The sequence below is a fragment of the Engraulis encrasicolus genome, chromosome 5 (assembly GCF_034702125.1).
Source record: "Engraulis encrasicolus isolate BLACKSEA-1 chromosome 5, IST_EnEncr_1.0, whole genome shotgun sequence".
In the NCBI taxonomy this organism is placed as follows: Eukaryota; Metazoa; Chordata; class Actinopteri; order Clupeiformes; family Engraulidae; genus Engraulis; species Engraulis encrasicolus.
The window spans coordinates 30,662,439-30,677,438 of NC_085861.1; the positions used below are offsets into that span (position 1 = coordinate 30,662,439).

A 15,000-nucleotide genomic window follows, 5' to 3' on the forward strand; every position below is an offset into this window, starting at 1 on the left:
CGCCATTTTGAATTTCCAAAAGTAGCCATTTTTTGCTGCAAAAATGACTCTACTTGTACCATACTACAACATATTTGTTTATTAGTAAACTATCATGTAAAGATCAAATTTGGCAATAGACAGCCCAGTTTCAATGAGCAGCACTGCAGTAACTTTTTTGACCATTTCCTGCACAGTGTCCCTTTAACACATGAAGTTGAGAGGGTACCGGTCGGCCTATGTCCCAATGTTTGTGAGGCCGAACTCACCTTACAGTAGGTTTCTGTGTCACCATAACACCATGTCATCACTGGCGTAGAAGTTGTGTAGCAGTCTGCCCCTGTACATGTCAGACTTTTACATTTCATCCCCTGTTGGCAGAGAGAGAGAGAGAGAGAGAGAGAGAGAGAGAGAGAGAGAGAGAGAGAGAGAGAGAGAGAGAGAGAGAGAGAGAGAGAGAAAGCACATGGCATGATGTAGTTTTGAAGTTAGTTTATCAGACCTGTATATCCTTGAACTTTCAATGATACATTGTAATGAGATATTTGTAGTTAGCGTACGTTGGATGCTCTGGTCGTGGGGGCAGTTGTTGTTGTTGTTGTGGTCATTGTAGCTTTTTTGGTTGTCATGGGAACTGCAATATAAAAGAAAATATGACTAAAACATGTATACACGTGTATGAGCAGACGGATGAATAAAACAAAGTAATTACCAAAAAAACACCATCAACAATTGTCTCTAGTCTCAAGCCTGGTGTATCTGTCATTTTTTCACATTTTTTGTAAATTGACATGCAAAGTAAAAATACTCATGGCGGAAATGACACCTGCTGTGGGTGTCATTGAAACCATGCATACAAGGAAGTGGTTTGGATTTGGGTTACTTGCACTTTCACAAGCAACTTCTGGGAAGTTAGGGCATTGAAAGCCAAGTAGGAGAGGACGATGCAGTCACAGAGGTATGCTTTCAGGAAGGCTAAATGTGATTACTGAATAGATTATGAGACATAGTGCACTGCTGAACTAGCGCACAATGCACACACTGTAACAGCAGAGATTCTTTAAGTATATAGAGATATGCCAACATAATAGGTTTCTATGGGCACCTAACGTGACCAGGTTCCGGTCTGCCTAAAGGGGCCGTGTCATAATGCTCCTAAAATGAATAGAACAGTCCTTAGGTCTGCCTAGGTCTGCCTAAAGGGGGATTTCCCCCCCTTCCCCCTTGCAATAATAGAACCCGGAAACTCTCTCTCTACTCTCTCTGGTAACAGTACACTGCACTATAACCAACAGGAAATGGCTTCAATACATGTGCAAGCTCAAAACATATACACTGTGGAGGGCTCTCTTTTATGTCCTTACACCCACAGCAAAAATAGACCAACTTGCTTAACAAGAAATCATTTGTAACCTCCCCTCCTCAATATCCGTTTTCCCCACTATTTGACAAGTTTGCCCTTGGAAAAGAACAGGTTTTTGGAAGAAAACAATAGCGCTAAATGCATAGCCTTCAGTGTCTATGCCACCACATACAACTTATATCTGCTTTGAATGCAGAACGTGTTTGTTATGTCACATTAAAAAGGCCCATGGTGTACTTAGCCACCTAGCAGGACAATGTGTTTGCATTTTGTGAAAAAATAAAATAAAAATGGAAGTATTCCATAGGTAGCCTATTCTTTAGAACATGCTGTGTAGTCATCCCCATCATCCAGGATGGAAGTTTAGAGGTCAGATCCACGATTCAAGGAAAAGGACTCTTGATATCTAAGCTCAAAACCTTAATTGAACTGCCCCACTTCTATGTTCCATGGACTTGAAACAACACATGCATTGTCTAGTAAGGGTATGAAGTGCCAGTCAGTCTGGAGACTCATGTTATGGACAACTGAATGTCACTGACTGTATTTCCAGGATTAGGTTTTAGACCCACACAAAATGGTACATTTCAATACCGTAACCTTTCTGAGAGACCACTATACTGTCTGAACAACTGACACAACTCTGTCATTACATTTAATATACGACATTAGTGACGTATACGAACACATCACATATTGGTCATGCCAGTCTGCCTACAAAAACATATATTGGGGATGTGATTTAAAAAAAAACCTTTTAGTCAATAAAACCTGAATCATAAAGGTGCGCTGAATCAGAGTCTAAAGCTACGGGGAGATTACTTACAGAACACCACTCCCTCGCACCCAGGCACTGGTTTGTTATTCTACCAGCTTCAACCTTCCTGCTTGTATGGGCTACAAACCTGTTGCCCACAGACAAGTGCAAATCGATTAGGACACAGCATGCCACTGAAGGCCTATTTGTGGGTGTTGGCTCAGTGTGGGATGGCACTGAATCAGGTTCAAACCCATGACCTTTGGATCCCAAGAACCATTCAACCAGCGGGCTACAGTACAGACCTGTCGGAGAGGTGGTTGGTTCCATGGCTAGTAGCGTGGCGTTGAGGCAGTGGGTGGTGTTGCAGCAGTCTTTCACACAGTCCAGCTGGGTGGCGTTAACACACCTGGAGGCATCACAGGAGTCCGCACATCCCACTGAGTACATAGACTCATTAATCTGTCGGAACTGAGAGAAAAACATAATGGTAAGCATTACTGTAAGGTAAGCAGGTGTGAGTATAAACTCTCTCTCTGTTTCTCTGTTTCTCTGTTTCTCTCTCTCTCTCTCTCTCTCTCTCTCTCTCTCTCTCTCTCTCTCTCTCTCTCTCTCTCTCTCTCTCTCTCTCTCTCTCACTCTCTCTCTCTCTGGTAAAATGTATATTCTGTGTAAAGAGAGAGTAGTTGGATGGGATTCAACCAGTGCATATTTGCACAGGCACAGGCCTTTTTTAATGCAGTGCAGGCCTGATACTGATTCAGCAACATTGTCGTTATTTTGTTGTCACCCACCTCACAGTAGTCACAGCCATATGGGCAAGGAGCAGCGGTGGTGTTCATGAACATCCAGTAGCAGTTGGTGCCATCGCAATAAAACGTACGGCATGATATCTGTGGGAGGACAGAGGGAAGCAATTAGTCAATTTGTAGTGTGGTAAATTGGTAATTATCCCAACTCTACCTTAGTGCAGCAGCAGGCCCATCAAAGCTTTCTGTCTCTTGGCATTGGGTCTATTTGACAAAATTGGTAAAAGGGTAAAATGTCAAAACACAAGTGTCAAACTTGAAGCCCGGGGTCCAAATGCGGCCTGGAAAGTCATTTTATGTGGCCCGCAAGATCATTTGAAATGTGTTTTAAAGTTTGCCTGAATCATTAATACGGACCATTAACATGACTTTTGTGCGTCTTAAACTTTTATGTATCACAAAAATTACTGGTGGACACACACTAGTAACAGCATGTTGTAGCATATACAAGTTGGCTATAAGTACAGTATGATAAGTATTTTTGTTATTTGCCTAGCTTTAAGGTGCTAATAGTATGAACTCTCTTCTCAAGATGACAATTAGAGTGTGTGTGCGTGCGTGCATACGTGTGTGTGCGTGTGCCTGCATCTGCGTGCGTGTCCATGTGTGTGGCGCCCCTGCAGATGAGCCAAAACACTGCAGGACGACAAACCACACACTGGACCTTCAACGTTCCCAAATCCATTTGACTCCATCCTGGTCCTTCAGCTGAACAACCCTGTCTGATGCTATACAGTTCCCCTCACCGTGCTGTTGTAAGAGCCAGGACTGCTGCTGCTGCTGCTGTTGTCAGGGCTACTGGTGCTCCAGAGGCTGCTAACCCCCATGCCACCTGCAGACGTGGAAAACAGCAGTGGTCATGAAAAGAGTTGAGATCTTCTCTTTCGGTCAAATCACTCAATACTGTAGCTCACTATGGGTAACACCCTTTTGCGTCACTATTTGCCAGATGTCTCGTTCATCTCCCTTAGAGAACCAGGGTCACGCACGGTAACCATATATATACACTACCGGTCAAAAGTTTGGGGTCACCACACTTTCCTCCCACAATGCTTCTTTCTGACAGTTAAGCTTATTCCTTTTCAATTTCAGTTCTGGTATAAAATCCGTGTATAGAGTTATTGTTCCCTGAAATTAATGCATGCAACAAATAAGCAATTTGATATTGGTCAAAGTAACTGTTGAATGGATTTACTTGTATAGACAATGCATAGAATAGATCAAAATGTATCACTAACTTTTGACTAATCAAAGTGTACCTTTACTAAGGTAGTGTCTAGTCTGGTGTACTAATCAAAGTGTAGTGACTCCTTTGGCATTAATAATAGCCAGTTGCGGTTCTACAGATTCATTTCCGGGATGATATGAGGTCCAGAATTACCCATGATCTCATGCTTGCAAAAGTTGATGTCTGCTCCTGTCAATCCGTACAATGCCGGATGATATACACATCATTTGAAAGAGGAGAATCTACACTTTCCAACGATGTATGGCACTGGCTTGCACAATAAAACATCACAGGGACAATGGATAGTGCGTTCATAAGTATGTTCATTTTGATGGCTAGAAAATCATGCATCTACTTTGACTTGAATATGTGGACGATGTGGCAACTCAACAAATGTCAAACACCTACCATTGGAAAGGGCAGACACTGAGCTTTCCAATAGTCCCATGCATTCTCTGATAAACTACAGAAATGTCTGTAGAAAAATGGACTAAAACACATATTTCTATGTAACAAATGGGTGAAAAGCTTGGTTAGATTTCACTCTTCTGTCCAGTTTAACCAATGTTATGGGGTATCAAACCTTTTTTCACCTGTGGCTGTTCAGTACTTTCCATTATTCCCTTTCAAGCTATTTAAAAGATGTTTGCAATTTGAATTGCAAACAAATAACTGGAAAAATGAAGGTGACCCCAAACTTTTGAACGGTAGTGTATATTTTTTTTGCTTCTGCTTCTTCGGTTACTGAAGTCTGATGCGCATGTGACTGTAATTGCTTATTTTTTTTTAGAGATATGTTTGTTGGGCTTTTTGTGCCTTTAATCAAGACAAGACCATGCGAGAGTGTGAGAGGGGAAGGATTGCCAAAGGATCTTGGGCTGGAATCGAACCCAGATTGTCGGCGTAATGGAATGGCGTCTTAGCTCAGTGGGCCACTGTGCACCACAGAACTTTAAAAAAAAAAATAGAACTGAGGAAGGAACTCTCAGGAAAGAAAATAAATGATTAGACTGATAAGTCTAGTTGGTAACAACTGAACTCTTTTGAAGAAGTTGATGTAGTAAAAACTACAAAGTAATTACAAACTCTTGAGCAGGCCCATGGCCAGTCGTGAGCTCTATGTCTTCCTCCCCACATATAGACCTATTGGTAATGCTTTACTTTACGGTACAGCAATTACTGTGTACTTTCTGTGTAACAACAGGGTAACAGAAAGATGTTACATGGTATCTAGCAGGTAAAAGTGGATAATTAGGCTACAAAGTAAATACCATGTTATACACATATCTTCAGAATTACTATGAAACTACTGGGTATTTTCTAACCATCTAATCATCGAACTTCTCTCTGTTACCCTGTTGTTACCCCATTAATGGTATTTACTTTGTAATTACCCCCTTTTTACCCTTTAGATACTATGTAACTTCTCTTTGTTACCCTGTTGTTACAGAGAAAGTACATATGGTAACTGTACCGTAAAGTAAAGCGTTACCGACCTATTATACTACTCCATACTTAACCGAGCATGACTGTGTGACTGTAGGGCCCTCTGTCCAATCATTAGTTCCTGGTCGGTCAGTCTTACCCATGGAGGTGCTGGCAGCATTGGTAGGAGGCATGCTGGTGGAGGCCATGCCAGATGAGGAGGCAGTTGAGGCTGCTGATGGGGCTGCTGAGGCGGATGACATTGCAGACATTGACGATGCTGAGTCGGTTGTCATGGGGACGGAGGCTGATGCCATGCCAGAGGGGCTGGGGCTTGTTCCTGGGCTACTGCTGTCACTCGTGGTCGAGGACTGACTTGACACCAAGGAGAGCAGCCACATGTGGCATATTACAAAGGCCAGGAAAGCTATTAGACAGTAGCGAGGAGAGAGGGGCACATATCTGTGTTAATTACATTTGTACATGTTCATCTGATAATGATGTTAGTGGTAGTGGTGGTGATTATGATGATGATGATGAACAAAGGTGGACTCACCCAGTCAAAAAAGAGCCAAGTGAAAAACATCTTGAATATGACACATTCTGCCAGTAGGACTACTCTAACTTGTAATATTGTTGTTGACTATAATTTAAAGCGAGTGCGCCATAAATAGGCTAACTAGAAGACACATTCTGACAATAATCTCAGGCCAATGAAACTCTCTGGTATGAAGTTAAGCTCCAGTTTATCTTTCCACATTGCCCATTTTCTTGGTGTGGCTTTTGGTGAACACACCAGACAAGGGAATTGAATTATCTGACAATGACAAGGGAAATCATATTATTGACAGACAGGTGCTGCTCTTACCTTTACAAAACCGTAGTGATGGCATCATCCTCAGTTTCCCTCTGTGCGATCCCTTTCAATGTCTACTCTGTGATGGAGGTTAAAGGGAAAATGTACATTTTCACACCCATATATGTACATCTAGATGAGAGATTATTTGTTTTCACATCAGGCAGTCAGTTCCATCAGTTTCGGCATTAGTTGGATCTTTGTGGTACACCTGTCATTTACAATTGGTATGCAGACACCATTTACACACAGGCACATAAACATCCTCAGACATCCATATACACACTAAATGAGTATGACACAAAATGTGTGTGCTCAGGGACAACACATTTGAATGTGTGCTCAGGGACAACACATTTTGTGTCATTTGTAGATGTGTGTAAGAGAGGGGTAGTAAAAGTGTAAGAACAAGGAATCAAAGAAATCAAAACTATTTTTGTGTAATATTCAAACCACAGTCCTGGTTTGTGATGAGTATTTGGCTACATTGTAAATTTAAAATATATTTAGGATAAGAATTATTAATATTGTTTTTTTGTTACACAAAACGTGTCAAACACAGCATTTTAACAGAATAATACACATTTTGTGTCATATTCCACACACTATGTGTGTTAAAATCACCTTAACACAAAACATGTGTCAAAAATGACACATTCCGTCTTAGAGTGTACATATTCAAACATGTATCTTCCATATACACTCCAATACATATACACTCATACATACAAACACACTCCTCTCCTCCACATACAGCCCATACTTTACGGAAGATTTGTTTGTTGTTAAATCTCCACTTAAAGGGACACTGTGCAGGAAATAGTCAAAAAAGGTACTGCATATGCTGCTCATTGAAACTGTATCACATATTGCCAAATTTGACCTTTTCATGAAAGTTTTCTAAGTAATAAACTAATGTTTTTTAGTATGGCCCAAGTAAAGTCATTTGTGCAGCTAAAAATGGCTATTTCTGGAAATTCAAAATGGCGGACCATGGAGAAGATCCCCCTTTTCATGTATGAAAAGTGCAATTTTTCCAGTCATAATGAATACTTAGAATTTGATGGTGGTGGTAAATATTCATGAAAGAGATAATATTAGTGAATGGGTAGCATGAATTCTGGAAATAAACAACTAAAAATCTCACACAGTGTCCCTTTAAATTTTAGCAAGCACAACTGTTGTGGTGTCACTCAATTTCAGTGACACCAGAGTTTCCACCATTCAGGCATCCCTCTACAACCAGCACATCCCTTCTCATGGAACTACCGCCAACCGTGCTGCACAGACTGTTTATTCAAGTTAATTGAGGTTGCATAACAACCATGATCATTCATGCACTCCCACCTGGGCCTCTCTTTGATCTAGCACAAGGCATGTCACCGGAGGATTGCGCCGCCGACAGCCTCTAATTGTTCCGCTGAAACCGATCCCGTGTTTGCAAAACGCCTCTCACTCGCAGCTGCCCACATCACCTTGTTTTACTGAATGCATAAAGCTAATTCGACAGCACAGCAGGCAGATTGCAGCTGCTTGTAGGCCTCAATTAATATCACAATCCATATGTGTAAAGTGGGTATGAGGCAGTCTAATGATTAAATTTCAAGCCAAAGTCACTAGTTGTTGTTGGTTTAGGCAACCATATGACTTCAGTGAGGTCTAATAATAGACCCAGTTAAATAACAAAAATGAAGGTGTCAGTCTATCAGCGCTCAGTTGTCCAAGCTGTCTTGCCATAGGCTGAGCCCACGCACCTACTTTATGCAAAGCTCAATTAACACTTGTTTGTTCATCTTGTGTCTCTTGGGCACCTACGCGGCTTGCTCCTTATCCTTCCCCTGAGGGAGATTTCACCCCCAAGCTAGATACCACTGTAAGTGCTGCTCGCCAAGGAATTGTCACCATGCGTGATAGCATTGGAAATGTGGCCAATTGAACTCACTTAGGCCGGCCTAACATGTGACATCCAAACTGACCTTATGCAAACAAAAATACTACTTTGAAATGTATTTAATTTGTTTTTAGATTGATTGAGCAAAGTAGGCCTAATTTTCATTTTGAGAATCAATCAAGTGTATCAACCGCTAAAAGTCCAAATCAACATCATTGTCTATTATGCTATACCAGAAAGGGCTTTTAAACAAGTAATAGCAAACCAAAATATTGAGCGATAGTCATATTTCTGAAATCTTTTATACCAAAACAGAATACACAGAGCCTTCTTCAGTGTCACCAGTGTCAGTGACACTGAAGAAGGCTCTGTGCAGCCGAAACGTCTGTCATGTCAGTCCCTGCAATGTTAAAATAAAAAGAAAACAACAAGAAAAGAAGAAAAACTGAGTGCGATCCATTTCCTAACTACTAGATTACCTCAGACACGCACCAACAAGACGGAAGAGCGCGTTGTGTGGAAAATTACCAAAACAGAATGAAAATAATTGAAGTTTTTCCAAAACAGTCCCTGCAACTGCTTATGATAAATCAAACCCAGTCCTCACAATCTCTCCATTAGGGTTACATGAAATGAGGAAAGATATTCTTCTATGATTTCTCTATGAATTTAACTGCACATCATCACTTTGCATGCCAGTGCATAAGGATATTTCTATTCCTCACTAAGAAAGTTTAAGATGCTCAGTCCCCCGGTATTCATTTCAAATACAGACTAAAATCCTATTTCTGTTTGAGAGTATACAACTGGAGGCAAGGCTGCTGTATTGCATATGCAACCATGGTAACCTACTGTGGCAGACTACATACTTCAAAGATAACCTGAGCAAGGCACTCAGCGCAGCAGCACCTGTAGTGTGACAAGCCAGCCAATATGTAAAACAGTATCACTCAAAAAGAAAAGAAATCCCTTTTGCGGTTACTCACCTTGTCAGAGAGGAGATCGGTACAGCAAACTGTTCAGGTGTGTTAGCATCAGTGCTGGTAAGATTATGTCTTGTTTGCTCCACTCCACTGTTGTTCTGCTCACTATTCCCTGTCCTTCTCCCTCCCCCTCCGTCTTTCCCTCCTCCTCTCTCTCTCACTCGGTCACCCCTCCCTCCCTGTGTCACCCTCTTTACATCTCTCGCTCTCTGTCTCCCTCCCCCCCCTCCCCCTCTGTCCTCCTCCAGGTATGACTGTTCCCTCTCTGTCCTCGGTGGGTGACATCACGGGACAGGTTTGTCTAATGAGCGGAAACCCTCACCCAGTTGGCCCTGGCTCCATCCAGACAGCCAGAGGCTATACACACCAACCACTGGCATGGAGGATTGGCCACAGCACAGCACCACCGCACTGCGCTGAGCACCATCACTGGAGCTCCCACCACAATAGACAGGATCAATTTACAAACTTGGATCAGTTCACTTTCAGGTCATCTTTTTCATTTTTATTTATTTATTTATTTTTTGCTTTGGCCGTTCCTTTTCTGAAGTGTTGTACTCCCCACAACTTATGACCGCGTCTCATATAGATTAGATTATTACCCCTACAAGTATCTTGAAAGGACACATGCAGGGTCACTGATCAGAGTTTGCCCTGGATAGCAAACGTGTCAAACCAGTTTTTCAAACAAGGACCTCAAATCTTAGACAGATCACATTAAGAAAGCTGTGACCCAGGTGTACTCTCATTATCCGTTGACCTGTTGAGTGTGGATAGTGGGGCGACATCAGGTCAGTGAGGACAGCTGTTGAACAGTTAACATATGGGACAGAGTGGAACGAGCAAGTGAGAGACTGAGGTATCAGCTGTGGCTGAAATCAAGTGCCTTTGTCAAGCCCTTCTTCAGTTTCTGAACAGCTGAGCTTTTTTTCCTTCACCCAGTCTGTCTGTAAGCAAGAGAGTTGGCCTATTTTTACAAGAGGAAAACAGACAGAGAAAAGACAGCTAATACTTTTGTCATTGTCGTTGAACAATAGATTTTTTTAACCCCTTAACGCAGAGCCTCTGTTATAAATCTCATTATCACTAAAATTGTAATGACCAAGTCTTAATAACTACGTTTATATGAGACATTTCATTCAGAATTAACTCACTTTAAGAGCTTAATTCCACTTTGAAAACGTCATGTAAACACTTCGGAATTAAATGAAAGATCAAAGGGAACTCGACAGAACTATTTAATTCTGAATGATTAATTCGGAATTAACATCTTCATGTAAACGTAGGGAATCTGTTGAGACCAGAGTTGTATGAAGTAGAAGTTGAAGTACTCTTACAGATGTAATTACAACACTAGTATTATGATATTACACAGTAGACACCATGTAATATCATACCACTAGTGTTGCAATTACAATGGCACTAGGACTTCTACTTGTACTTTATACAACTCTCCTTGCATCATAGCAATGATGTAATTGAGTGTTTTTAGCAAAGAGTGAATAGGTCCATCGATGGACCCATCTGCGGTAAGAGGCTACAGTAGATTCAGTGAAGACTTAATAAACTTTTTACAATTCTTAGCAATTAAAAATTGAAAATTAAAAAAGACCTACAGAGCAAAAATGTAATATTAATTCAACACTTAGAGAGTACAAAATACACTCTGAAAGACGTAAAATTGACTCTCTACGTGTTACAATGTAACACTGCTTTTTCGTAACTGTGTAAACTGCTTTCCCGTCAAAAGGAAAGAGAAAACCCATAAGGAATTTCATACATTAATCAAATACTCCACAGTGGTTAGCAACACCCTAAAATGCAGCTCTTTTTGGCATTGCCATTGATGCTATACTCTCCAACCTTTTCCTGCTCTCTTAATGCGCTTGTTACTTTATAGCTCATAGTGAAAGGTCGCCGGTGTGCCATTCTGCTTTGATTTTAAGCGTCTTATGTTCCATGACACTATAGGGCAGTGTTTCTCAACTGGTGGGTCGCGACCCAAAAATGGGTCGTGGAGGGGTCATGGGTGGGTCGCGGAGCCGTGGTGTGAAAAAAAATCGTAATTCATTGATTCGCTAAAAAAAAAAAAAACTTTTCCTGCAACAATTTGCAACTTTTATGTTGACAGGCGATTGAATTTGTGTCATCTGTCGTCATAGAAAAAATCTGAATGTTTAAAATTGAGTCGCGACAGAATGAGCGTGGAAAATGGTGGGTCCCAAGACTGTTCCAGTTGAGAACCACTGCTATAGGGCATCATGGGGCGTTAATTTCTCTCACTTTGCCACATGAGAGGGAGAGCAGAGCTTAAAAAAAAAAAGCCCAGCCCTACTATGTGTGGGAAAGCATCTATGATTGGCACTCTCTGGCAGTTGGAGAAGTTTCTGAAAGGCTACTACAGTCAGGCCCGCCGACAGGGGGGACAAACGGATCACTTCTTCCAGGCCCAGGGAAAGGCGGCGTGAGAATTTGGACGCCATTACATTGTATGTACTGAGAGCATGGGTGCCGCTAGGGGGGAAAGGTGTTAGATTCTAAAGGCCCAAGCACTGACAGCACTGACAGAGGCCCTAAAGGGGGCCCAAAATTCAAATCTTTCATGGGGCCCAAAATTTCTGCTGGCACCCCTGACTGAGAGTAGGGAGTGGGGGGCTTTCAGATGATTTTGTCCCGGGTCTGGTGGAAGCGGCTAGCGTCCCTGACTATGGTCCATGGTTTTGTGCAGTGCAGCGGAGCGAGAGAGCGGGAGAGCAAGGGCAGCGTGAAATGAACCAACCCCCCCCCACTACTTTTCTGACTGACATGAAAAGCTCTCCTCTCGGACAACAATTCCCCCTTTGTGGCGATGAGGAAGAGGGAATGCAGGCATACCAGGTGGGGCGGGGGGCGGGGTGGGGTGTGGGGTGGGGTGGGGTGGGGTGGGCTGGGGACACAAAAGGGGGACAGAGAAGAGGCCACTCGGGTGACAGGGGCAGAAATCCTGTGCTGCTGCTTTTCATGACTCACTCCTCTGTTTCGGTCTCCGTGTCTGTCTGTCTGTCTGTCTGTCAGTGTCTCTGAGGACTAGATGGGTAAAAAAGGACAGACGTCTCTGTGTGTGTGTGTGTGTGTGTGTGTGTGTGTGTGTGTGTGTGTGTGTGTGTGTGTGTGTGTGTGTGTGTGTGTGTGTGTGTGTGTGTGTGTGTGTGTGTGTGTGTGTGTGTGTGTGTGTGCGTGTGTTTGTGTGTGTGTGTGTGTGTGTGTGTGTGTGCCCGCACGCTTTTGTGTGTGCGTATCTCTACTTCTGTTCTGAGCACTCACCAGAATGTGTGCGAAGGACAAAATCCCAGAATCCCAGAGTAAGTATTGTTGCGTACAGATGTAGCCTACAGCTTTTTTCAAGCTCAGGTGTGAGACAGCCAATGAAGAAGAGGTTTCATTGGGCTTTAAAATGTGAGCAGTCTTAGACTCTTGTCTGATGATGATTATTTCTGCTCTGTGTGAAATGTGAGCCTTCTCTGGCTCCCCGAAGAGGGATACAAAAGAGCACAGTATTTATTATAGACCAGTGGTTTTTCAAAGTGGGGCCGGGGACCCCTGGGGGGGCACAAGGGGATGCGGGGGTTGGCAGGTTGGCAGGAAAAGAATAGCAAAACAAAATAAATAATTAATTAAACTGAATTACTAAATTGAACCAAAATAAACTAAAAATAAGCCAAACAATTCCAGTGGGGCACTGCCTCACACACCTAGACTAGGCCTATGAGAGAATTAGCCCATATGGCAATACTCTACCTGCTGTTTGGGCATGATATGAAAGGGGTTGACTGATAGAGGACTGTGACTGTTTTATCCTTTTCTTCTTTACAATGTTTATAAATATGATGTTTTGTGTAGCATTTGAATGGGTTTAGGAATGCACCAAGTCTATTTAGTTGTGAAAGCGGGAGCACAGAAAAAATTGCGTTGCATGGCCCGTGTCAAGGGGGCCTTAGCTGGAATCTAACGATATGTGGGGGGCCTCGACATGGTAAAGTTTAGAAACCCCTGTTACAGACAAGTATGTCTGTTTGTCTGTTTGTTTTGTATTAGTACCCATCCAACTTCTATGCAAACATACACCTCATTAGGTAGGTTCTAATATGATCCATGCACGGATTACTTAAAGGTACACTGTGTAGAATGGGCCAGAATGGGTAATGCAACTATGCTGCTCATTGAAAGTGTGCTGCCTATTACTAAATTTGATCTTTTCATGAATATTCACTAAATAATAAACCAATATTTACTAGTATAACCAATGTACAGTAAATTTTGCAGCGAAAAATGTCCATTTCTGGAAATTCAAAATGGCGGACCATGGAGAAGATCCCCCTTTTCATTTCCCAGTCATAATGTATACTTAAAATTTGGTGGTGGTGATAAGTATTCATGAAAAAAGTTAAATTTTAGAATAGGCAGCATGAATTCTGGAAATAAACTACAGAAAATATTACATGGTGCACCTTTAAGCAAGAAGGAAACGCACGCATTACTTAAGCAAGGCGAAAACGCATATCAAATGGCGTTTAAGCCGCATTGCGGAACGCCTGGTCTTCCCCCACCTCTTTGCATGTAGCCTCACATTCATATTACCTACTGGTACTGAGCACTACTTACTGTGAAAGCTTCACAGGCAAATTAACTTCCTGGAATAAACCGTATAGTATTTTAGGGATCGGTGATCGGAGAGTGCAGAGAGGGATTAAGTGTCCTGCTTGGCTCCTCTCCTTGGTTAATTTTGTTTTATTGGACTGAATGACTGATAGCATGTGCCCTATAGCCGTATGCAAAGACACTGTTTGACATTTTGTCATGTTGTTGCTATGAATCATCAAAGTAGTAGGGCCTTTCCCTGATTCAACACCAGAGCTCTCATTCGGGGGTGCATTGGGACTGAAACATGTCATAGCCTATTTACCTACAGGGCACCTGTAGCACTATTGTACATGAGTGGCATAATGTCAAGACACAGCTCCTGTTGTGTCTTGTTGTGACCTGCTGTATACATTTGGGTAACACTTCCAAATAAGGGGCCATAATTAACAGCAAAGTAGCTCTAACCTAATACTTTAGTAAGGGTTAATAATCATTACTTAACGCCACATTAGACACATATTAATTGTTATTAATGCATATGTCAAACATTAGCAAGCAGTTACTTAACTATTAGATAACTATTACCTTGTGTTACAAGTTCATAGCATAAACATATTTAACTAATAGATAAGTAAGGGTACAGTAATAGTTAAGTAGCTATTAGGTCATACTTAACTAAGGACCAAAATTAACACTTACTTAATACAAAAGTAAGGCATAACTAATGAATAAATAATACCGAAATATTGTCTGTAGATTGAGTACCCATCATGCACTGCATTTCTTGGAGCTAATATTCTCAGACATTAACTTCATTATCACAAAGGAATGGTTTAGTTTCTCTTGAAAACTATTACTCTTCATAATGTTCTGCATTTATTGTAGGGTTTTTACCATTAAAACTAATAAGTGGTATATGAACAAATTACATCTCATCACCCCACCATCATTGAGAAGTGTACGTCCAATCCTTGCTATATAATGGCTCCTGTTGCCTTTATTACAGTGATTTGAATGAGTGAAAGCTAGACGTCACAGTTAATTAATTACTTAACTATTAGGTATGCGTAGCCAACTCTATTATAAGGG

General features: G+C 41.7%; 2 protein-coding genes across 2 annotated transcripts in view; both read right to left on the reverse strand.

Annotated features, from left to right (window-relative positions):
- Positions 1–2,943, reverse strand: part of LOC134448470 (integumentary mucin C.1) — a 5,461-nt gene extending 2,518 nt beyond the window's left edge. The window contains exons 1-4 of the mRNA XM_063198140.1: positions 2,894–2,943; positions 2,405–2,570; positions 540–613; positions 249–350 (exon numbers count right to left, since the gene is read on the reverse strand). Coding sequence (XP_063054210.1) covers positions 249–350; positions 540–613; positions 2,405–2,570; positions 2,894–2,941 — 390 coding nt within the window. The 5' untranslated portion in view covers positions 2,942–2,943. The remainder of the gene's footprint in view (positions 1–248; positions 351–539; positions 614–2,404; positions 2,571–2,893) is intronic.
- Positions 2,944–3,636: 693 nt separating this feature from the next.
- Positions 3,637–9,374, reverse strand: LOC134449753 (expansin-like protein 7). The gene is made up of 4 exons (XM_063199862.1): positions 9,295–9,374; positions 6,430–6,496; positions 5,722–5,988; positions 3,637–3,740 (listed from the first exon to the last, which is right to left on the reverse strand). Exons 2-4 carry the CDS (start codon positions 6,455–6,457, stop codon positions 3,637–3,639), a joined length of 399 nt encoding a protein of 132 aa, XP_063055932.1. The 5' UTR covers positions 6,458–6,496; positions 9,295–9,374.
- Between the last annotated feature and the right edge of the window lie 5,626 nt (positions 9,375–15,000).